The 24,850-nt window shown below is 44.4% G+C and overlaps 1 protein-coding gene and 1 long non-coding RNA gene across 21 annotated transcripts in view; one reads left to right on the forward strand and one right to left on the reverse strand.

Annotated features, from left to right (window-relative positions):
- The window catches only part of LOC8072832 (proteasome activator subunit 4), a 26,933-nt gene continuing 2,083 nt past the window's right edge, over positions 1-24,850 (forward strand). The window contains exons 1-29 of one of the 2 annotated variants that reach the window (XM_021449043.1): positions 1-465; positions 2,200-2,302; positions 2,398-2,510; positions 2,598-2,720; positions 6,898-6,999; positions 7,091-7,256; positions 8,506-8,622; positions 10,885-10,952; positions 11,037-11,138; positions 11,228-11,444; positions 11,588-11,815; positions 11,898-12,025; positions 12,125-12,242; positions 12,339-12,554; positions 12,637-12,786; positions 12,898-12,974; positions 13,085-13,302; positions 13,505-13,718; positions 14,078-14,157; positions 14,227-14,344; positions 14,423-14,593; positions 14,832-15,000; positions 15,084-15,127; positions 15,314-15,356; positions 15,464-15,609; positions 21,120-21,214; positions 21,352-22,250; positions 24,261-24,542; positions 24,636-24,731. In XM_021449043.1, the coding sequence (XP_021304718.1) occupies positions 305-465; positions 2,200-2,302; positions 2,398-2,510; positions 2,598-2,720; positions 6,898-6,999; positions 7,091-7,256; positions 8,506-8,622; positions 10,885-10,952; positions 11,037-11,138; positions 11,228-11,444; positions 11,588-11,815; positions 11,898-12,025; positions 12,125-12,242; positions 12,339-12,554; positions 12,637-12,786; positions 12,898-12,974; positions 13,085-13,302; positions 13,505-13,718; positions 14,078-14,157; positions 14,227-14,344; positions 14,423-14,593; positions 14,832-15,000; positions 15,084-15,127; positions 15,314-15,356; positions 15,464-15,609; positions 21,120-21,214; positions 21,352-22,250; positions 24,261-24,542; positions 24,636-24,731 (4,764 nt within the window). In that variant the 5' untranslated portion in view covers positions 1-304. Of the gene's footprint in view, positions 466-2,199; positions 2,303-2,397; positions 2,511-2,597; positions 2,721-6,897; positions 7,000-7,090; positions 7,257-8,505; positions 8,623-10,884; positions 10,953-11,036; positions 11,139-11,227; positions 11,445-11,587; positions 11,816-11,897; positions 12,026-12,124; positions 12,243-12,338; positions 12,555-12,636; positions 12,787-12,897; positions 12,975-13,084; positions 13,303-13,501; positions 13,719-14,077; positions 14,158-14,226; positions 14,345-14,422; positions 14,594-14,831; positions 15,001-15,083; positions 15,128-15,313; positions 15,357-15,463; positions 15,610-21,119; positions 21,215-21,351; positions 22,251-24,260; positions 24,543-24,635; positions 24,732-24,850 lie in introns of both variants that reach the window. The other variant, XM_002436880.2, reaches the window with a different exon arrangement.
- Positions 23,188-24,850, reverse strand: part of LOC110430880 — a 16,619-nt gene continuing 14,956 nt past the window's right edge. For 11 of the 19 annotated variants that reach the window (XR_002448310.1, XR_002448300.1, XR_002448315.1 and 8 more), the window contains one exon: positions 23,192-23,519. This is a non-coding gene — a long non-coding RNA (uncharacterized LOC110430880). Of the gene's footprint in view, positions 23,520-24,850 lie in introns of all 19 variants that reach the window. The other 8 variants (XR_002448306.1, XR_002448287.1, XR_002448286.1 and 5 more) reach the window with 4 other exon arrangements.

Raw genomic sequence — 24,850 nt, forward strand, 5'->3', positions numbered from 1 at the left:
CCCGTGCGTCAGCGATAACAGCACCGGCGTGGTCGTGTGGAGCATCGGCCGCCCCAGCCCCAGTCTCCCTCCCTCTCTCGGGTCATCGTCGTCGTCTACACGGCGGCACCCCTCGTCTTGGAGGCGAAGAAAGAAAGCGGCCACCTATAAGTACCCCGCGCCGCCCAACTGCCCAAGCCTCCCCAACTAAACCCCCCAAAACCTACCACCGCCCATCCATTTTCGCCTTGGCTCGACCCGCGACTCAGAGGGCATCCACGGCGGCAGCGGCAGTGCGAGAGGGGGTCCGAGGGAGGATTGAAGGATGCACCTCTACAACGCGTGGCTGCCGCCACCGGTGGCGACCGCGGCGCGTGGGGAGGCAGCTGCGTTCGCGGGCGCTGTGCGGACCGCCGCCGACGCGTGGCTGCCCGGAGACCCCGACTCCGCCTACGCCACACTCAAGTGGATCTCCGTGTTCGACCTGTAATTTCTCCCTCGAACTCTCACCCCTTCCGCGGCTGCGGTTTGATTGCTTTGTGGTCTCGTTTATACTTCGGTGTGCTGGTTCGTGTGGGCGACGGCCTGCTGCTCGATTGGTGCTTCCTCGACTGCTGTTGCCTAACTTGAGTTAGCAATCCGGTTTATCGAGTAGCGGATTTCGCTTTTAGTCTTGTCAATGTCGGTCTGAGTCCTGGTTTTTGCTTGATGCGATCGCGATCGCGTTTGAGTAGGGGAATTTTGAGTTGCGGCAATCACTATCTGAACTTCCTATTTTCCGTGTTCTTTTGGTGTGCAATTTCAAATTTAGGTATTCTGCAAGCACTTTTTCGGTTTTGTACTCCAAGTCTCTGCTGAATTTTCTGAACTACGGATCACATTGAAAATTAGAACAGCAAATAAGTAATTCCAGAGCACTGCTTCTTTTGGGGTGCGATTTTGATCAGAATTAGAAATTCAGATTATTACAATTGTCAGAAGTATGTCTAACTGTCCTTAGATTTACTATACTGTCAGATGCGCAGCTGTATGTTTGATGTATACAATTGGATTTTGGCAAATTTTTTTCATAAAATGTTATACTGTCAAATGCACAACTGTGTGTTTGCTGAATGCAAATGCCATGCAATCGATTGTGCTTTTTTTTTTGAAATGCCACTCTGAATAATTTCATTAGTAAAATGCCATTACAAAAATGATCATATGCCTCTTTCGCTGTATTTTTGCTATTTCACCCAACTTTCCCGCTGACAAAACTTGAACTGATCACAACATCCTGGTTCCTTTTCCAATCCTACTGAATATGATTCAGCTCTATGGTTCTATTGCAAAAGCTGATATCTGTACCGAGTGACTCCAACTATAGCTGAAAATGGTCGCAATTCAGAATTAAGCCGAAACATGCTTAACATAGACCCAGAAGTCTATGGCATGTTATCCAAATAGGCAAATACTTGTACTTCTGATTTGGCTACCTCTTCTGCTATCTGCTTTTTGAGCAACTGAGCATAGACCTCCACTCCTAGTGAAAACAATGTTAGTGGCGATGCTTTAGAGTGCAAACACTTGTGCATTGTTCCTTGATTGAAATTGTATGATAGGGAGAGTGGCAGCAGCCCAATTCAAGTGACCTGGCAGCAGGCATATTTGTCAAGGCACTGCATACAGTCAGAAGTTGGCTGAATGGAGATGGAGTCAGTAGATGCATCATGCATGTCGCACACAGCATTGATTGCTTCTTCCTGTGGTATTGGTTGCTGGAATTAGAGAAGGTGCCTAAGGGCGTTGTGAATGTTCATCATTAAGAAAAACTGAAAAAAGAACATTGGATTTAAAGATGGAAATACACCCAAAATAGCACATTATGACTTTCCACCTTTTCAGTTGTGGTTTCTTGATCAGATTTGTTTACTACATTTTGCAACAATGCTTTGAGTGTGTTTGTTTTTGAAAAACTCTCTTGAATTTCTGATAATTGATTGGTTAATTTTTTTTAATGTACTGAGTATCTTACGCGAACCCCTCCTTGGGTTCTAACAAAAAGAACTCAGATTCACATGAGCGATTGATGGATCTGATTCAAAGGGATGCAGTCATTTCTAGACTATTTAGGGGATTGTTTGCAAACATTTACATATGTAGACTTAAAATACTTTGTAAATAATGTGGTTTCTTGAGTTTGGGGATTATTAATGTCGGTGTTCTTTTCAATGCATTTAGTTTTATTAAAGCGAAGAGTGACATTGCTCCTGAGGATGTACAGGCTCTTGTAAAGCTTGGACTGGAGATATTTCATGCATCACATAACAAGTTTGTTGTCCAGGTAATGCTCAGTAGTTAATGATTTGTACATGGATAGTTCAGATCTGTTTGGTCTTTGGTCATGTATTCTTTTCTTGGTAAATGGATGATAATCAGATTAAGTGGGGAGGTCTGCTCATCAGGCTTTTAAGAAAGCATGGGAAGAGGCTTTCACTTGATGTGCAATGGAGACCACTTTATGATACGTTGATAAGGACTCATTTCAAGAGGTAAAATGTGACACTATAGTAATATACCCATTTCTGACAATGAAGAAAGTGACAGAAATATCTAAGTGAATGTCATGTCGCTTTCAGAAACATGGGGCCTGAGGGCTGGAAAGTAAGGAAGCAACACTTTGAGACTGTCACCTCTTTAGTGCGTGCATCCAGGAATTTCTTTCCTGAGGGTGTGGCAGCTGAAATTTGGTCAGAATTCAGGTTTGGCATATTCAGCATGAGTCTTTACTTACATTCCATCTCATTCATGCTTTTCTAACTGCTTTGCTGGTTTATTATTTCTTTTAATAACCTGTGTTGTCCACCCTCCCTAAGCCCGTATAGTGTTTGCCTGTTGGGCCAGATAGAATCACAAATGATATGCTTCACATGTATTCATTTGACTTCTACTCCCTCCATCCCAAATTGTAAGTCATTCCAAGAATCTTGGAGAGTCAAACTTTTCTAAGTTTGACCAAATTTATATTATAAAATAATAATTGTTATGGTACTAACTAAGTATCATTAGATTCTTTCTTAATTATATTTTCATAGTATACTCACTTTACATTACAAATCTTAGTATTTTTCTCTATAATTTTGGTCAAACATGAAAATGCTTTGACTCTCCAAGATTCTTGGAATGACTTACAATTTGGGATGGAGGGAGTATTTGAGTAAGTAGCCAATACAAGCAAGGTTTGTGATAAGGTATCTAATTACCTGTTGTGCTATATGTAAATGCCTGTAGCAATCATCATTAAGTATTCTCATTGGTACTTAGCATTAGTGTCAAACCCCGTAAGTCCAAGTTTTCCCTTCTGCTGCTAGTCATATAATACTTCTGTCTCCAAAAGAATGCAATTCTGGATCTGGTCTAAGCCAGTCAAAACTTTTTTAAGTTTGACTTTGTTTATTGAAAATAGTATCATCAGTTATGATTCCAAATAGGTATACTATGAAAATATATTCCATGATGCATCTAATAATACCTACTTGATATCATAAATATTAGTGTGATTTTGTAAAAAAAAAACAGGTCAAGTTGAAGATGGTTTTACTTTAGCATTGTAGCTATAATTGAATTCTTTCTCGGACGGAGGGAGTATGAAATAAAAAGTATCCACCAGAAAGTATCCATCATAAAAGAATGTTATGCTCCTTTTGGTGTAGCTGCACAATAATTCCCTAGACAGAATGTAGATTTGCATTTGTATCTAAATTGTTGCGGGTCCTTCAACTTGCCTAGGCATGACACTTGTGTTCCTCTACTTCTCTACGTTAGGCAAGTTAACCATTTAATTAATTGACATGGATTTGATGAGTGATGATGTACCACATGTTTGTTTTCACATGTATTTTCGGCATATAGAAGCAATACACATGTGAATGAATATAAAAATCCCTCAATTTGTGGCACCTAGATCGCTATTTTATTCTTCATTGTAAGCATATCTAGTACAGTGCATGAGGAGCAGTTTGGCCATTTGGTAGTGTAAACTGTAAATGGTGAAAACAACTGAAATGCTACATATGGCTGTTGGTTGTTTGGTGATACAATTTGAACATCAGAGAAGGGAGGTGGATGTTTGGTACGGAGCATGTGGGAAGTGATTCTGTTGGGGATTGAATGAGGAGCAGTGGGGTGCAGTTTTTTAGCTCCCAGCTCGCAGTATAAATGGAGAAGCGAGTCTTCTCAGATCTCCGCGAGAATCTAGTTGTGTTTTACCTGTTTGGCTGTCTAAGAGTGGTTCTCACGGAGAATCTAGAGCAGGGAGCGCTCGCAAACAGCCCCTAAGGTACATGGAATAACATTATAGGTTTAGGTTTGCAATGAAACATAGCGACAGTGAAAAATGTGAAGATTGGACATACATGTCTTATGTGCTAATTCCACCTTTTCAATGTCTCTTTTCTTATCTTCTGGAGCATTTGTTCACTTAAACAAGGTGATAGACTAGCTTAATGTTGACAAATTTAGGGCTTCACTGGCAATTGTATGCAAGTTTAGGACCTTCTAGACTATCGTTCTAGACTATCGTTCAATTTTAGGAACTGTCATATCCATGCAAGTTTGTGGTACCCGCAGGATAATTTTCAAAATTATGGACTGTCAGGTGCTAACATGTGCCGAGCAGAAACTCAACCAACAAACTTGCACAGGTCTTGGTACCTCTAAAGCATTGTGCTCTTGGGGATTTTTTTCAAATTTAATCCTTTATTAAACATTATTTCAGTAATAACCGCAAAATAAAATTATATGCATCCCATAGCCCTTTTGGTCGCGCTAAATAACATGGCGCGACTGTGCCACGTTGGCGCGACAGCCCTGTACATGTGGCAGCGCTGGTTGACCGCAGCCATCGTGGCACCTTCTGGGCCCCACCCTGTTGCACCGCATGCTTTGGCGCGACGGGCCCGCCGCGCCAGCCGCCTTGACGCGACGGGCTGGTATAATTAGCCGGCCCCAACCCCTTTTCCTCAGTCTCTTCTTCTTCCTCTCTACCTGAACTCGTGAGGTATTTTGTTCCCTCCAAACTCTCTCATCTTTTTGTGTCCTTTAAATCTCTTAGATGTAATTTTGCTTTAGATTTTGGGTAGCATTGGTGTGATACAAAAGGTATTTCATCCTCAATCTTTGTGTTGCTCACAATTTGGTTTCATCGTCGACCTCATAGACAACACAAACTTCATCATCCTTCGATCCTTCAGATATACTGTCATACATACCATCTTCATCATGAAAAACTTGTTCATCGAAATCATCACCTAGGGCACCAACCTCACATGACCTATCAACTTCTCTAACAGGAACCAGCAACAACTCTTCTTCTTGGGTAAGCTTCTCAATGGGCTCCACATCAACTGTACTATCCTTAGGCACCACTAAAGGCAGTGACCCATTGTGCACCACAACTTCCAAGCACCTCACGCTGCTACTCTTAACAACATCTACGTAGTCCTTCCAATCATCCGCACATGACAAAGGCATCAACACATAGTGTGCTCGCTCCTTTCCACAATCAAATCCTCCATCCAAGCTTAATAGCCAATCAAACTTATCTCGACAATAGCTAACCAAATCAAGGAAGCTAGGAGGTCTACTAAAAAACTGAGGTTGCGAATGCATGCTTTCAAACTCTCCATTTGCTTTTACTATGCCACCATGAAACAATCACACTAACCGGTCCATCTACAAAATGCCAACCAACACCAACAACAACAACAAAATTAACAACTACTCATCTTTGAATCCAATTCATATTCTATCACTACTACAATATTACCATACCAATCTAAATCCTCCATGCATCAACTACTTACGTATATGCAACACATAGTTCACGCCAAATCCACGAGCACACTACATCCTCTAACTACTGTACGCATTAAATCATATCAACAAACGATTCAAACAATCACATTCTACATATTTTTTCCCTAGCCCTAAACATACCAACAATGGACAAAATGAAGCAAATCAAGGGAGGAGAAGGAACACCACCTTGGGCCTGCTCTAGAGGTCGCCGGAGGAGGTGGATCCCAGCGGTGGCGGTGCTGCTCACTGGCACGACCCAAGCAGGGGAGGCGCTCCGTGCCCAGGCACCTCCTAGCCGGAGGTGGCGCCACGCCCGCTCACTCCTTGCGTGGGGCCGGCGGGGTCGCGAGAGGGAGCAGGGGAGGTGGCCGCGGCTCCCTGGTGGACTCCCTGGCGGCAAAAACGGCGGCGGCGGCGCTCTACACGATGGACGGGCGAGGGAGGCAGCGGAGGCTCGGGGAAGAGAAGAAGAATGAAGGTGGGCCGGGCCGGCCGAAAATATTTGGCCCTGTCGTGCCAAAGCGGCTAGCGCGACAGGGTGGGACCCATTGAGTCGCCCACATCGGCCAAACCCTAATTTTGCACAGCCTGGCCTGTCGCGCCAACGCATGCGGCGCGATAGGGCAGGGCCCAGCGACAGCCATGCCGGCTGCGGTCAACCACCTCCGCCACGGTGGCCGGGCTGTCACGCCAACGCATGTGGCGCGACAAAGTGGCACAGTCGTGCCATGTGCTTTGGCGCGACCAAAAGGGCCATGGGATGCATTTAGTTTTATTTTGCGGTTATTACTAAAATATTGTTTAAAAAAGATTAAATTTATTAAAAAAGCCTGCTCTTGGTCCTCCCCACCACCACCCAACTACCCACCCACACAATCTCATATGAAAGATCATAAGTTCATAACAGCAAGTAGTTGTATTAATAATATCATTATTATTCTTTCCACATCATTATTATTGTTAACATTTGATCATTTGGAAAAATAGCACAGAAAATCAGAACAGATTATAATTGGAAATTGCTTGACAATATACTGCCAACGTTGAAGTACCTTACCTTTTACTGTACTGGAACTACAGGCCCTTGCTGGAAAATCCATGGCATAACTCAGCGTTTGAAGGTGTTGGATTTCTCAGGCTGTTTCTTCCAGCGAACTCGAGGAATCAGGATCACTTTACAGTGTAATCACATATTGGATGATAAGCTCCCTTCTCTCTTCTTTAGCTGAACATTGTCTTACTTTCTCTTTCAACTGATATTGCCCTGTTGCAGTGATTGGATTAAAAATTGTCTTGACATATGGGATTCTGTCACAAATTGTAACTTCTGGGACGTCCAATGGGCTTCCATCATAGCACGTTGTATAAAAAATTCCAGATCGGTGAACTGGGATGCTTTTCTGCCCTTGTTATTCACAAGATACTTGAACATGTTTGAGGTATGTAAGCACTTTCAGTTTTATACCTACATACTAGTAATTGGTAGTCATATTGGTTGCTTGATGAAAGTCAGAGGGGACAATAATTTGCATAAAACCTTACATGTCTTGCTACACAACTGTTTTCTTTTTTGATTGCTAAATTTTCTTAAGGATAGTATTATTTGTTTTATCCTATAAAAATGAAGCAGGTATTAGTTTGGTATTCTTAAAATTTGTTTGTTTTGTTTTCCATCCAAATTTTATGTCTCATGCACAGTGCTAAGGGTTTAGATAAAGGGTAGTGGAATTGCAATGGCAGGGCGTTTCTATTGTTGATAGTTGACACTAACTTGAATCAAAGCCCATACTATAAACTTATCAATTTAATGTTCAACAATCCAAGATGACATCAGAACAATGCGTGTTAATATCAATCATGATTTTGAAATCAAGATTATATCCCCTGAAAACGAGTGGATAGTTTCATATGAATTTTGGAGTCCTTTTAACATGAGGTCAAATCTCATAGAATAATTCCTTTGTGTATCAAAATGGTCATTCCTGCAATTTTCATGTGCTTTGCATTTTTGCAGCCAAAATCTGTGTTTTCGTCATACTGCATTTTTGGAATTTGTTTCAAAGAGGCCTTAAGAGGTTTTTTAAAAAAATGCTATAAGTTATTAAGGATATATTAGGACCATTCTCTATAAAACATGCTTTAAGAATCTTGAATGTTTCTGCTGCAGTGATTCTACTGGTTCATGTAGTGGACCACTATTTGTGAGAGAGAGCTAAAGATAACCACAATGTCCAATTGCATCTTTAAGCTAATATCAGCTCTATAGTTTGTTACATGAAACAATCGTGTTTTATAAAATGCTTTCTTGGAACTATCAAAGTTTCCAAAATATTTGTCACTGTTTCTGACTCTGTTCAACTAAATCATAATTCATAAAGGATATTTGCATGTGCATTTCTTGGTGAATGATCTATATTTAAACAAGAAAACTGCATGTTATTATGATATTCATTTGGTGTATTGAAATACAACTATTTGTTACTCCTTGTTCCAAATTATAAGTCGTTCCGGCTTTTCTAGGTACATTGTTTTTGCTATGGACCTAGATATAAGCTATGTCTAGATACATAATAGAAGTTATGTATCTAGAAAAGCCAGAACTTATAATTTGGAATGGAGTAACTGTGCAGAAAGTTGCTGTATTAATTTTTTGCCAATTTATCTACATATTTCTTTGGCTATTTCTAGGTTCCTATATCAAGTGGGAATGGTTCATACCCCTTTCCAGTGGAGGTTCCTGGGAACACAAGATTTTTATTTTCCAGTAAGACCAGAACATTTTCCAAGGCAATTGCGAAGTCTATTGTAAGTTATTGACATCCTTTCAGCTTTTATTTATTTTCAATCTGTCTGGCTTATGAAGGATACACCATCCATTCCAAATTATAAGTTGCTCTGGCTTTTCTAGGTACATAGCTTTTACTTCCTCCGTTCTAAATTATAAGACATTTTGGCTTTTCTAGATACATAGTTTATAGTAAAAGCAATGTATCTAGAAAAGCCAAAGCATCTTATAACTTATAATTTGGAATGGAGGGAGTACTTGTGTACTTTCGCCTCTGAATCTCTGATGCCTTGCTATGGGGTGAATATAAGTAATGACATTTAATTAGGATCACTTATTCAGTCAGTAGCCTGTAAAGATTTTGTATAATGTAGACTCTAATGATAAAACTTTTACTGTCATATATATTAATACTAGAAGGATACCCCGTGCGTTGCCGCAGGATTTTCTTAAAATTAAATCTGTTATATACATAGCATTGCTATATAGTATTATGTGTACATATGAATTTGAGTTGCATGTTATTTTATTGTATTATGCTGCTAGTGGTGGTTAGGATAATCATTCATGGACTGATCTGGTGACAGGAAAGGACACAGTGAGAAGAAAATAAATGATACCAAAAATTTGAAAGCAAGATGTACATAGGAATCTAAATTACCAATCTGATTAAGGTAGTGATAGCAAACTACTCCATGTATTACCTGCTAGCCGGACGTCACTTCCTGGAAGGTTGGTGAATCATCAATAATGTACGCTTGGTGCAGCGCCTTCAAGTTTCCAGGGTGGTTGCATAGAGGCAAAACAAAAGCATGCGTTGTTGTGGAAGACAATTCATATATAAAGGGATGAAGATGAAACCCCTATAGGTGGAGAAGCTAGGTGGACAGAGGGTAACAGGCAGAATGACTGTTTAGTTCTTGACGCTTCGGTCCATTTTAGGTGCATTTACGGACACATTTAGGCCCAAGGAGATCAGAGGTCAGTGGGGTTGCTGCAGTAAATAAAAGCGAGAAGGCAGAGGGATGCTTTGCAGAAACCATGGCGTGAAGGACAGCTGAAACTGTGCTTCCATGTACTGCGAGTCATGCATTGGCTCTGCATGCTTGGGCTGTTAGTGGAGTTGTGGGACCCTCTGGATGACGTGGCTTCACAAAATCGCAGAGAAATCTCTAGTGGGGTTTAGCTTTATAAGAGTATACAATAAGGATGTGACTAAAACCTGACACCTATCTGTTTAAGTTAATCACAAGTGCCTGTCTAGGTACATTAAACTTGAGTGGCATCATCTTCATTCCTCCTTGGATCCCATCGACCACCACCTACCGCCCAATGCCCCAGTGCCCTTATGGCTTCCAGTGCCTACCCCATGATGCGGCACTACCCAAGGCCGGCGGTGAGGTGCCTCCCTGCTGTGCCACCCACAACCCTCACCACTACCACTCGATCCCGCTGTACCCGTACCACTCTGGCAAGATTCCTGCACCCTGACACAGCTGACACCACTGCAGCCGGTGGTGCAGTGCCACCTTTGCCTCCAGGGACGAAGCCAGAAAAAAATTTAGGGGGGGCTGAACAAAAGTTCTACATTAACTTAGCTCTACTATTACCCCTCATAAATATGGATTAATGATGAAATTCACAAAATATATCTAAAAAGTAAAGTTCTCAGCCCACCCTACCTTATAAATTTGTGTCTAAAATTAGAATGAGAGCACTAGAAATTCCACTGGGCCAGCAGCGGTAGGGGGGGCTGGAGCCCCCCTAGCCCCACTGCTGGCTTCGTCACTGTTTGCCTCTCACCTGCCTCCAAGCTGGCCTGCTTCCAGCTTCTACAATAGCAGGGAGAGGAGCCCACCTAGAACACAAACCCCCTGGCCCTAAAGGGTCAGTCATGGCTTCTACGGTGGTGAACTTGGTGAGGAAGACACAGTCTGGAACTTTTGTGTGTGAGCATGTGGAAGGGGATAGGACTGGTGTTGTTTGTGCTGCTTGTGAAGAATAGCCTCACAGTGAGAGAGATAATAAAGTGATGCATGTCTGGTTCAAGCTTGCTGGCTTAGGATCATTGGATTTTAATACGGAGGCAACAAGGAAGGGTTTTTTGATAAGGTTAAATGGAGACCTCTAGTTTTTACCTTCACAGAAACATGCTTTGCAAATCAAACATGGAGATGATATTTTTATGTTACTTTATATTTATATAGATGTTACACCTTGCTGTACTTGTTCAACTAAAAGCAAGAAAGGGTCACACCCATTTTTATTTCTACCTTTTGCAGGTATACCTTTTGAAGCCTAAAAGTTTAGCATTTGAGTATTTTGAGAAGCTCATTAATTTTTTGGAACAGTATGCCTTCTGACCATTGGTCTTCTTTGAGCTTGCTGCAGAGGCCTTTTTATTTGTTCTAACCTGAGGAATTTTGGTTTTTAGGTTCTATCATCCGTCAAATGGGGGTCGTTGGACCTACTCATTGGAACGTTTCCTGCGGTATCTTGTTGATTACTTTGAGAAACGCCTTCAATATGAACAATTGTAAGGGATCAATCTTCACTTGCATGTGCAGCTTGAAAAAAAATCATCTTATTGACTGCAGCTCATCTGTTTCAACATAAACACTGTAGTGGTACGACAGTTGAGGACCATGATCAATCTTATCTCGGAAAGGAAGAACGGTCTGTTTTTGTCAAAGTTATCTTGAAATTACTGGATCGTGGTCAGTACAGCAAGGATAGTTCTCTTGCTGAAACAGTTTCCGTTGCAACTTCGATCCTGTCTTATGTTGAACCAACCCTCGTGCTTCCATTTGTTGCAAAAAACTTCCAACTAGCCTTAGAGACAGTAAGTTTAACTAGAAATATGCACTGACCTTCATTTTGTATAGATATTTTGTGGTCAATGTGAGCCTTGCAATCTGTTTAGTTTTCATTAGCATACTTAATATATTCAGAAACAAGCTAATCATTTGAATGGTTTTCTAACAGACTACAGCTACCCATCAGTTAAAGAATGCTGTCACATCTGTTGCATTTTCTGGACGTGCTCTTCTTCTATGTTCTTTATGCTCATCTCAGTCTGATGATAGCAGTGTTGTTGATTCATTCAGTGATCTTGTTGTCGCTTCCCTTTCAAATGCATTGCTTGGCATGGATGCCAATGATCCACCTAAAACTATTGCTACAATGCAGTTAATTGGTTCTATATTTTCAAATGTAAGTTTTTTCTTTACATTATCTTCTGCAATTCTGTTTTCCGGTAAAGAGTACTTTGCTAACTCTCCTAAGGTGTATATAGCTAGCTGCAGTTGGTGTTAGTGATGACGTGCCTACATTCCTCCAATCTAGTACTCTCTCGAACTGGCTAGATGAATTCTTTTCCCGGCTGTTTTCTGTGCTCCAGAATCTGGAATCAACTAGTCCCATGTAAGCAATGATCGCTAGAGTCTCACATCTGAGATTTTTTCTCCTACTTTTTCAAATACTTATCAGAACATTGTAATGACATCCCATTTGGATATGCAGTAATGAGGGTTACCAAAGCTCATTCATGTCAGGCACTTTTCTTGTTGAGGACAGCCCATATTATTTTTGCATGCTTGAAATTCTTCTAGGGAAGTTATCAAAACCCTTATTTAATGAGGTATTTACATTCTTGTTAATATGTGGCACTCTTCCTTGTCCCTGGACTTGAATTTCCCACCACAAATGTGTTTCATTTTTTTTTTGCAATTAACAGTCCCTGAAGAGAATTGCCAAGTTCGTTAATGCAAATATCCTCCCTGGTGCTACTTCAGAAGTTGGGCTTCTTTGTTGTGCCTGTGTTCATTCATATCCTGAGGAGGCTTCAGTCTACCTTGTAAAACCAATCTTAGAGACTATCATGTCATCCTTTGAGGGGACTCCAAGCACTGGTTATGTAGGAAGGGTAGTTGCAGACAAAACATCTACAAAGGTTTGCTCAGATGTAAAACGTCTATTACAGTATTACTTGAGCTATTCCATACTTACAACCACTTGCATCTAATGACATGCAGGCTGCACTTTCTCCTGCCCTGGAAACAGCACTAGATTACTATCTGAGGGTTTTGGCCATATCCATCAGTTATGCAGGTCCCGTGTTACTCAACTATAAGGAAGAACTAAATCACATAATAACATCTGCATTCCAGGCCCCTTCATGGAAGGTAATACTTTTCATTTATCTTTTCATACATTCGAACAGCTAGTATCCCCATGTCCCCATCATATATTATACTATGTTAGATGACAAATTTCCTTTTCCCTTGGAATGTTAGGTTAATGGAGCTGGGGATCATCTCCTTCGCTCTCTGCTTGGAAATCTGGTTTCTTATTACCCAATTGATCAGTACAAGTATGTTTACGTCATGTACACTTTTTTTCTCAAACACATACACTTGATGTTTCTTTATTTTATCTATAACATGTTTACCCACCGACCAATATATTATTCTGTTTGTATAGGCCATTCACTTGTCAGCCTATTGGAAGTATTATTGAACCATGGGGATGTTCGAAAGCTCATCAGGATAGGGAGGCTGAAATGCTTAATTTCCCTCCAAAGTGGCATGATCCCAGTCATGATGAACTCTCTTTTGCAAATGAATTACTACATTTTCATTTTCAGTCAGCTTTAGAAGATCTTTTGAATATTTGTCAGACAAAAGTTCATTCTGAGACAGGTAGATATGCTAGTTCTGTCCATGGAAACAACCTTGCCATCTATTTTTTGATTAGTCACCTGTAATGTGATATGTGCAAAAGAAAAAAAAGACAGTACATGCCTATTCAAGTACATTGAAGTCCATGTATTATCTTTTTGTGCATTTGTGCCCTATTTTCTGTGTTTGCCTATTTGATTTTTTTTTGTTTTTCTTTTAGCAGGAGATGAGAAGGAGCACCTAAAAATAACCCTATTACGCATTCACTCTGCATTGCATGGTGTAATGTCTTGCTTGCCAGAAATTCGCCCATCATATAAAGATGGGAGGTCCCTGGAAGTGGAGTCCGCATTCTTCATAGCAGGATCTGCTGGTAGCACTGTTGGAAGCTCAGAAATGCGTGAAAAGGCTGCAGAATTTGTGCACATAGCTTGCAGGTGAACTATTGTTCTTAATTAGGGATGAAAACGGATCGGATACGGACGAATATCACCTATATCATATTTGTTTTCATATTTCTGGTCGGATTTGGATTTGAATACGGATAATGTCAACCATGTCGGATAAGAAAAGATTGGATGTCGACATCATAAATATACGATTTAAGTATTGGGATACGAATACGGTATTAGATATTAAATATTCGAACTCAGATATAGACAGATCTGAACCCGTCTAAATGAATTCGGTCTCAAATACGGTCGGAAAATATCTGTACCGTTTTCATCCCTATTCTTAATACATACAGTTTCACTTAACATTTACTATATGGTCTCACCAATTGCTCTGTCAACAGGTACTTATTAAAGGAAAGAACTGATGACAGTATTCTTCTAGCACTTGTTGTGCGTGTGATTGATGCTTTAGTAAACTACGGTATGTTAACTAGGCTCAAAGACTCAAGCTGAGTAATTTTTGCTGTTTATGTGACAGTTTGCTGTGTAGGCAGCTTGGAATATCAAGAATGGTCAAGCCATGTTCAAGCTTGGAAACTAGAATCTGCTTCCATAATTGAGCCTCCATGCAACTTCATTGTTCCATTTCATGCTCAAGGAAAAAAGAGGTATGCACATCTGCATTTGTGGGTTCTGATTCTGCTATATGGGCTGTTGTTGAACTTTCTCTACTTTGTTTCCATTAGACCTAGATGGGCACTTGTTGACAAAGCAAACTTGCATAGTACATGGAGGTGTTCACAATCATCATATCACAGATACAGAATGAATGCAGATGTTTCACCATCTGCCCTCATGATTAATTTGATGAATGATCTCTTAGATCTCTCACTACACAACTATGAAACTGTTCGATCGTAAGTTATCTCTCTCTCTATCTCTTGGTTATAATTGAAAATTGTGTTTAAAATTTAGTATAGATTTTACTTGCAGTGTTGCCATCAACATTTAAACACTTACAAACTATGTGTTTGCTGATCAGCATACCTTTTTTTGAGAAGATGAGTGTACCTGAATTCCCTTATATTTTGCCTGCATAAAGCATTCCCTTATAACATCACCATATTATTTCTGTTTCTGTACATTCTTATGCAGGTATGCTGGAAGATCGCTTACAAGATTGTTGAAGCGCTGGCCTTCTCTAATCGCTCACTGTGTTCTCACACTTACGGGAAATTTGCGTGACCCAAAAGCTCCTGAACATGTGGTTCTTGGTTCTTGCAGCATTCTGATCTCACAGACTGTTTTAAGACACTTAACCATGGTATGTCTATTTCACAATTTACATGCTTTAGGTCTAAGCTAAATCAATAATGTGGATAGTATTAACATAATTGTTCCATATAGGATTCTGTTTCCCTCTCTTCCTTTATCATGGGAATTCTGGAAAGGTATACTCTAGAATTCTACTACGCATAATTTCTTCATTTTTACTATTCAGCATGTTTTATTTTATTGCGCATCTCACTTCCAGTAATAAGAATAATTAGAACTTGATAAATGTGGAATAGAAAAGTATGCTACTTGTTCTTTTTGAAATGGGGCTATGTCACTAACTCCATTCCTTTCTTCTGTAGCTCTCATCATGAATCATTGAAGTGTCAGAAAGCTATTACTGAGGTGCCGTTTAATAGAAAACTCAATCTCTAAAAGAAAAGGAGATAAAATAAATAAAATCCTAAATTAAGGAGTGCCACTGAAGTTTTTTTTTAATATGATCTTTACAGCTCTTTGTAATGTATAATATACGTTTCTCTGGAATATCAAGGAGTTTCTTTAAAAATCCTGAAAACCAAGCTGACAAGCCAGGATTTCTCAGTTTAATTTCTCAAATTAATGCTTTGGGCTATGAGACTAATGGACTACATTGGAGGTAAGAAATTTGTATATTCTGACAAACTGAGACATTGCAATTACATTTTTTTGCTATCTGAAAATTTAAGTTTTTTCATCCCATTTATATATGCTGAACCAGTTTTTCTATTTCAGTTTTCTACCGTTTGCTTCCTTTCAGATTCCGTACTGAGCTCTCTTTTCAGTATATATGTCAAGGGCCTCAAACCCTAGGATAGCATGACCCCGACTACGTAGCTCGTAGTCGCGATCCGTCTTCTCCGGCGAGGTTTACCCCTCCGCCGCAGGCTTAGTTGAGAGAGAGATAGGTTTAGAGATAATACTTTGCTTGATTCTCCAAGTTCAGCAAACCGAATACAAATAGCCTTCTGGCTCAATCGAAAAGGAAATAACTAATCACTCCTTGATTGTAGGACCTTAACAAACTAATCAAATCCTATCTTTCTATCTTCCTAGCCACTGCCAGCCAAAACCTGGCCCGCACGGTCACCGCAGCCAGCCGAACTGGCCTAGTTCGCGTTCGCGTGCTCTACGGCACGACGCGCGTCACGGCTGCGCCGGCGTCGGACGTAGCCCTAGCCCCACATGACATCTCTCCCCTTGGAGATCCAGCTCGTCCTCGAGCTGAAATTCTAGGTAGGTGGCGCGGAACTCGTCAAGGTCTTCCTATGAAGCAACTGATGCCGACTCGCCACGCCAGTGTACGAGGACTTGGTAGACACCTCGAGCCAAGCGCGTTTGGGTGACACGCTCTGGAGCAGGGATGACGGCGCTATGCTTGATATCCGACAGGGGCGGTGGAGATGATGGCGGTGTCCCGATGAACTTCTTGAGCATGCTGACGTGGAACACGTCGTGGAGGCGAGCTTGCGATGGAAGCGCCAGGCGCACCGCCACGGCGTTGACGAGCTCGATGACGCGATATGGACCGACAAAGCGAGCTTTTAGCTTGCCCGATGTAGCTTGGGGCAATGACAACGCAGCACGCTGGTGCAAACGAAGTAGAACCCAATCACCGATGGCATAAGACACGTGTCGATGATGCTTGTCATAGTGGCGTTTCTGGACCGCCTGGGCCTGCTCCAAGCGATGGCGGACGTCGGCCAAAAAGGCGTCACAGTCCTCCATGTCCCGGGCAACAGCAGCAACGCGCGTCTCGCCAGGTTCGTACGAATGAATGGACGGCGGGTCGCAGCCGTACACCACGCGGAACGGTCTCTCGGAGCGATGTCTGGTAGGCGGTGCTGTAGACATACTCCGCCCAGGGTAGCCACTTGAGCCACTGTCGAGGGCGATCGCCGGTGAAGCAGCGCAAGTACATGACGATGACGCGGTTCGCTGCCTCCACCTGCCTGTCCGACTAGGGATGGAACGCAGATGTCATATGCAGCTTCGTCCCCAGCAGCCGCATGAGCTCGCGCCAAAACGTGGAGGTGAACACTGGGTCGCGACCGGAGACGATGGACTGCGGCACGCCGTGTAGTCGAACGATGTCGGTGAAGAAGGCTTGCGTGACAGTTTCGACGGTGTATGGGTGGCCGAGGGCGATGAAGTGACAGTATTTGCTGAAGCTGTCGACGACGGAGAGGATGACCGACTTCCCATTGACCCGGGGAAGGGCTTCGATGAAGTCGAGCCCAATGTCTGCCCACACCATCGTGGGAACAGGCAAAGGCATGAGCAGCCCCGCTGGGTTGAGGTGCTCGGACTTGTAACGTTGGCACGTGCCGCACGCCCGTATGAACTCCTGCACAACACGACGCATGTTGGGAAAATGAAAATCTCGGCGAAGACGGTGGAGGGTGCGCTGGACGCCCTCATGGCCGTCGTTGTGGACCGCCGCGACGATCTCCTGGAGCAACGGCGAAGTCGGTGGAATGTAAAGGCGCCCGTCAAACAACACCATGTCATCCGCCACCGCCCATGGCGTGGTGCGTGCGTCGGACCGAACGCCGTCGTGGATGGTGACCAGGGCCGGATCGGTCGCCTGCGCGTGACAAAGCCGTCTGATGAAGTCGAAGTGTGGTGCAGACATGGCACAGAGGGTGCCCATGCTGTCCTCAACATCATGACAGGACAGGGCATCGATGACGGTGTTCATGGCTCCAGACTTGTATTCGACAGCGAAAGCGAAGCCGAGTAGCTTGCCGACCCAATGGTGTTCACTAGTAGCGAGGCGCTGGTCGAGCAAGAGCTTGAGACTGTGGTGGTCCGTCTTGACGAGAAAACGTCAGCCCCACAGGTAAGGTCTCTAGTGCCGCACCATGAGCACAAGACCCATGAGCTCCCGCTCATATGCCGCCAGGGAGCGATGCCGGGGCGCAACGGGCCGGCTGAAGAAGGCGACCGGGTGGGCCTCTTGAAGCAGCACGGCGCCAAAGCCGTATGTGGACGCGTCGCATTCCACGACGAAGGTCTTGGTGAAGTCGGGCAACGTTAGGACCGGCGCCGAAGTCAGTGCCCCCTTTAGGGCGTCGAATGCAGCCTCCGCTGCCGGGTTCCACAGGAACCCCTCCTTGAGAAGCGCCGTGAGGGGCGCTGCTATGGCACCGTAGTTGTGGACGAACTTCCTGTAGTAGCCGCCAGGCCGAGGAAGCCGCGCACCGCCCGTGCGGACCGAGGTCGAGGCCAGTTGTGGATGGCCTGAACCTTGGCGGGATCCATGGCGATGCCGGCCGCGGAGATGATGTGGCCAAGGTAGGCCACGGAGTCCACCCCGACGGAGCACTTAGAGCGCTTCACGAACAGACGGTGCTGGTGGAGGAGCTCGAATATGATGCAGAGGTGCCGGAGATGGTCTGCCCAAGTGGTGCTGTAGATTAAAATGTCATCAAAAAAGACCAGTGCAAACCGCCGGAGGTAGGTGCGGAGGATGTCATTCATCAGCGCCTGGAACGTCGCCGGAGCATTGCAAAGCCTGAACGACATCACCAGGAACTCGTAGAGCCCGTCGTGGGTGCGGAACGCCGTCTTGTGCATGTCCTCCAGGCGCATCCGGACTTGATGGTACCCTGAGCGCAAATCCAGCTTGGTGAAGAAGTGGGCGTCGTGGAGCTCGTCGAGAAGTTCGTCGACGACGGGTATCGGGAACGCGTCCTTGAGGGTGTTGAGGACGCGGTACTCGACGTACCGCCACGAACCGTCGGCCTTCTTGAGAGGATCGGGGAGGAGAAGGGCGAGTCGCTGCGGCGGACGACACCCTGCTTAATCATCGCGGCGCACTGACGTTCTAGTTTGTCCTTGTGCGCCGCCGGGTAGCGGTACATGCGGACGGCAACGGGAGCGAACCCAGGCTTGAGGACGATGGCGTGGTCGCGGGAGCGCTGCGGAGGGAGGCCCCTCGACTCGGAGAAGAGGTCCTTGTACGTGGCCAGGAGCTCGTCCAGGAGCGTCCCACTAGCTGCAGCGAGGGTGTGCAGCTGCGCAGGCGAAGACGAGGGCACGCCCGACCACACGAGGGCGCGTCCCCGGTGCTGGAACGCCATCGAACGGGCGGCGAAGTCCCAGACGATGGGTCCCAGCGTGCCGAGCCAGCGTGTCCCGAGGACCATGACATAACCTACGAGGGGCATCACAAAAAGATCGGTGTGGAACGTCGTGTCGGCTATGGAGAACGGTGCGTGTCGGTTGACCCTTGGGCAGGCCACGCGCTTGCCATTGGCGACTGTCGCCGTCATGCTCGGCCAGGCCTGGATAGGCAACCCGGAGCGCTACGCCACATCCTCGCCGATGAAGCTGTGGGTCGAGCCGTTGTCGAGCAGAGCGAGTAGCGAGGCACCCCCGATGGTCACTTGGAGCTGGATCGTGTCGGCGATGCGCGCCGACTACGGCATGCAAGGAGAACACCGGGGACTCAGTGTCCCCATAGTCCTCGCTCTCGACCGTATCGTCTGGGGCTGCGTCGTCGTCATCTGGGATGGAGTCCAGCAGGAAGAGGCGCTTGCACACCTTGTTGTGGCCGCAACTGTACCGCTCGTCACAATTGAAACACAGCCCGAGGCGGCGGCGCTCCTTCTGTTCGGCCTGATTGAGCCGACGTACTGGTCGTCCTTCGATCGACGCCGTGGGGGCAGGGAGCTTGGGCGCCGGTAGCTTGGGAAGGGCCGGGCACGGTGCCGGGGTAGGGAGCACCCCTCGGGCCGGTGGCTTAGCCGGTTGCGCAGTGTACTATTCCATGAGCTCAAACTGTCGCACGAGGCTCATGGCGGACGCCAGGGTTTGCGGGTTCTGCATCTGCACCTGCAGACTGAGCGGCGGAAGGAGCCCCCAGTGGAGAGTTGGACCCTCTGGGTTTCGTCGAGACGACCGGCGCGAGGAAGCAGCGCCTGGAAGCGATTTTGGTAGTCTTCTACTGTCCCCGTGCGGTGGCAACATGAAAGCTCGAAGAGGGGGGCCGACCGAAGCGGAGGTTGAGGAGGTCCTTGAAGCGCGCCCATGTCGGCGTGCCCTCATCCTCTTGGACTTGCATGTACCAGAGCTGCGCCACCTCTTCGAGATTGTACGAGGCCATCCAGACGCGTTCCTCCGGCATGATCCGCTGCTGCAGAAAGGACTCGCACTTGTTGATGAAGGCGAGCGGGTCGCCCTTGCCGTCATAGCGCGAAAACTCCGGGCGCCAGTGTTTAGGCGGCCGGTCTTGGGGGTGTTCGCCGGAGTTAGGCCGCGGCCCGACCGGAGGAGCTGGTGGCGGTGATGTCGGCGATGGCCTTAGCATTGGCCGTGATGGACGCCTGCATGAGCGCCACGTTCTTGGTGATCGAGGGCGGCCTTGAGATCGTCGTTGTCACCGATGTTGCCGGGATGCGAGGCAACAGACGAGGCAGGGAATGGTGGTGGGCAGGAAGGTCTGGCGATGGTTGGTGGGTTGGGAGGTGGCGCGGCGGCGGCGGAAGACGAGGATCGACTAGACCGTGATACCAGGTTGTCAAGGGCCTCAAGCCCTAGGATAGCACGACCTCGACTACGTAGCTCGTAGTCGCGATCCGTCTTCTCCGGCGAGGTTTACCCCTCTGCCACAGGCTTAGTTGAGAGAGAGAGATAGGTTTGGAGATAATACTTTGCTTGATTCTCCAAGTTTAGCAAACCGAATACAAATAGCCTTCTGGCTCAATCGAAAAGGAAATAACTAATCACTCCTTGATTGTAGGATCTTAACAAACTAATCAAATCCTATCTTTCTATCTTCCTAGCCACTGCCAGCCAAAACCTGGCCCGCACAGTCACCGCAGCCAGCCGAACCGGCCTGGTTCGCGCGCTCCGCAGCACGATGCGCGTCACGGCTGCGCCGGCGTCAGATGTAGCCCTGGCCCCACATGACAATATAGTTTGGTTATTGACTAATTGATCATATCCCAATTCCTCCTCTATGGTCCATGCCAATCTCAGACAGGTTGTATTATTTAGTAATAAATTTATATATGCTGAACCAGTTTTTCTATTTCACCTTTCTACTGTTCTCTTCCTTTCAGATTCTGTTTTGAGCTCTCTTTTCAGTTTATGTACTTAAAACTCACAGCCGTGTAATTTCAGGTACAATTTGATGGCCAACAGAGTACTCTTATTGCTAATTTTGGCATCCAGAAGTGAATCTGGCATATATTCGCAAATGCTTGCAAAAATTGCTGGTATGGACTTCATGCCTTCCTCTTTGTAGCTTTTTGTTAATACCATCTATCATGCCTTAATATTCATGTTTTTAAAAGCCATCTTTGACAGCTTTTTTTAACGAGCTTCAATGTTCAAAATAAATGCTTTATGTTAGGTCATTTCTTAAGAAATTTAAAGAGTCAACTGCCCCACTCGAGAATGCTTGCTATATCTGCTTTGAACACATTATTGCAAGGATCACCTCATAAGGCGTCTGCACAAGATTCAAAGCAATCAGTAGATCACCCTGAAGATTGCAATATTTCATCAACAGAAGAGATTTTGAATGAGATAATCCGAGAGGAAGGGTTCATGAATGAGACGCTGAACAGTTTATCTCATGTCCATATTATTTCTGATAATGATGGTTCGTCAAAAGCGAGTTATGGGGCGTCATCTTTTCAAAGTGGATCTGACAAAGCAATAACTTACTTCTATTTTGATTTCTCTGCCTCATGGCCACGTACTCCTAGTTGGATTTCTTTAGTGAGTGGTCACACATTCTATTCCAGTTTTGCTAGGATATTCAAAAGGCTTATACAGCAATGTGGAATGCCAGTAATCTCTTCTCTTCAGACTACACTAGAAGAGTTTTTAGTTTCGAAAGAGAGATCAAGGCAATGTGTAGCTGCTGAAGCAATGGCTGGGATGCTGCACTCTGATATCATTGGGAATCTGGAGTGTGAGAACAACTGGTTGATGGTTCAGATGCATAAGATTATGTTAGCACCATCTGTGGAGTCATCTCCTGAATGGGCAGCTTGCATTCGATATGCTGTTACAGGAAAAGAAAGAGCTGGAACTCGTGCTCCTGTTCTCAGGCAAAAAGTATTAGAATGCTTATGTAGTCCTCTTCCTCATTCCATGGCAACTAGTGTACTTGCGAAGAGATATTCTTTTCTGTCTGTCGCTCTAATAGAAATTTCTCCACCAAAAATGTCCCCAGCAGAGAAGCAATACCATGTTAAAATTCTTGATGAACTACTTGACAGCATGAACCATTCATCTGCTCAGGTAAACTAAATGACTCCACAATTGTGTGTGTTAATTGCCATTCCTTTTATTTCAATATTCTTATTTCAAGAATATTTTCTCTTAAACAAGAGCTGTGTATCTTTGTATGTATTAAAGAAGAGAGAAAGGGGTAGAAACCCCAAAGTTCACACATAATGCAGTCTCCCTAAAGCAATGCAGTCACATCTGAAGAGCATTTCCTAGAAATTATCTAGAAAAGGTGCTCTCATTTTTTTTCACTGACTATATAATATTGTCATCACAGTTTAGTTCCCACCTCTAGGTTCTGATGCTTGACTGTGTAGATGATCTGTTGGATTCATAGCTATAAACTGGATCAAGCTCATGCCATCCTTGCTTATTACCTATAAACTGAATCTGGCTTATATTACATGTAAGCATATGCTATTTCTGGTGGGCGATTGTTAATACTTGTTACTTGTGTCGGTACTCTGATGCAGGTTACCGCAGGTACATCTGTACATGACAACACTCCTTTACATTTCAAATTGATAAATCAGTTTCAACTATATTTGATAAGTACAACAACTATTCTTCCCATGGATTAAAGAAGATGATTAACTACAGCACTCAAATCTGGAACCAAAAAAAAAAAACCTTTTAGCTGGTTACAGAAAATTATTCCAATGTCTCCCCATCTCCTTTCTATTGAATAATGAGACAGAAGAACTTCAGTGCTTGAGGCAGCCTGTAGAGTGCTTTGTGCAGCCGTAGCACCTTCTTCTCTAGCAACGATGAACCAGGTGCTGCGCTGCCGCATGGACACCTCATGTAGATCCCTATTGAATAAACGAATCTTATGTCCATGTGATGGATGGGCCACCCATCCTGAGCATCCAATGCTAGCAGCAGCCGCACCGATTCAATGTGGGTCACGCAGTCGATGACGTGCTGCTGGATGAAGCCACGAGCCACCAATCTTATCTTTTGCTTGACCACCCTTTGCCCGCCTGAGCATGAACATAGCTGAACTCCACTGCCTCTGATAGACTGCAAGCCTTGAGCTTCACCTTCATGTAGAGGCTCCAGCCCTCATGGTTGGTGCGCGTCAGCTGTGAGTAGGTGTTGCTGCTGACTTCCTTCACCATGCACTGGTCATCGTCTGCACTGGTGGATTGAAGGGGAACGAGCGGTAGTGTCTCACCTCACCACGAAGAGTAGATGCCACATCAGAGGGCATTGTATACCTGCCAGCCTTCCTTATCTACTGTACCTAGATCATCAACCAACTTTTGCTGTCCATCTGGCCTATCAATCAAAAGAGCAAGGAATTGACATATGTCAACAGCAATACTAATACTAGTGATGGTGAACACATGGATTACTTATCTATCATCATGTGCATAGTTGTTCTACAAGTTCCTAAAAACAAAAGGTACATGTTCCCTGAACATAGTGTCAATTAATGATCTAATAGTACTTTCAGGTTGTGTCAATTAATGATCTAATAGCATTTTCAGTTGTCTGGTCATTTCTTGAGTAAAATCAAATTAGGTCAAAGCATCAATACATCTAAAAAAAACTCGACCCACGGGGGTAAGATAGCCCCTGGGAATTTTGCTAAGAAGACCTCATGCATGTCGAGAAAACCCCCAAACCCTTGCCCCACCCATACACAGCGACACTGCAGCCCATGTGAGAACAACCACCACAACCTTGGTCAGACCTTAGACCTCGGTTTTGGCGTGGGGCAGATGAGGGGATTTTTTTTTTAACCCTAGCCTTAATTTCGCTCCCGCAGGGAGTCGAACCTAGGACCGAGTGCTACTACAGCCATCTAAGTCATCTAACCAACCCATCTAGAGGCCTGTTCGCCATCAACATGTCTAAGCTTAGAACTTGTTTATAGTTCAAGTACCATTCATACATTTAGGAAGCTTTTGAAAGGTAGGAATGTTAAATGGAACCTATGTCTGCAAGGAAATAGTTACTGTCTCTGCAACAATATTATTTCTGATTCTTTTTTGCCTTTTTACGTTTTGAGTTCAGGTAAGAGAAGCAATTGGTATTGCCATGTGTGTTACAACCTCAAATATGAGACTTTCTGGGTCATTTGGCACTGGATGTTCACCGCAAGACCTTTGTGGGGATGTAAGCATGTTCGAACAAACAGGAAATGAATATTGGTCTGGACGTTTGACAGATGGAGCTAATGAATTAGCTGTAAGTATACAAAACAGTACTCAATCTAAGCAACTGGAGTCAACATCAGATTTGGCTGAAGATAGCATGGATGATAGAGAGCAGGCTGATGCCAAAAGGATGGAAACGGTGCTTATTTTATGCCTTTCTCCAATTTTTAAGGTGCCATTTCCATATGCTTCATTTCTGGCTTACATATTCCCCTTTTCTGTTCCTTCCCAGATTTTTCATTTTATGATCGCATCTTTGAAGTCTGGGAGATCTTCTGTTCTATTGGACATTATTATTGGCCTCGTGTACCCAATTCTCTCACTACAGGTAAACCAATTTGGTAATTTGCAGTGAAAGAGTAATTTTGTGGTCAAAGGGTTTTTTTTTTTCATGTCATCTTCAATTTATTGTTTTTTCTTTGTTACTAACCTTAGAGATTTGAGAAG

This window comes from Sorghum bicolor, chromosome 10, assembly GCF_000003195.3.
Source record: "Sorghum bicolor cultivar BTx623 chromosome 10, Sorghum_bicolor_NCBIv3, whole genome shotgun sequence".
Taxonomy (NCBI): Eukaryota; Viridiplantae; Streptophyta; class Magnoliopsida; order Poales; family Poaceae; genus Sorghum; species Sorghum bicolor.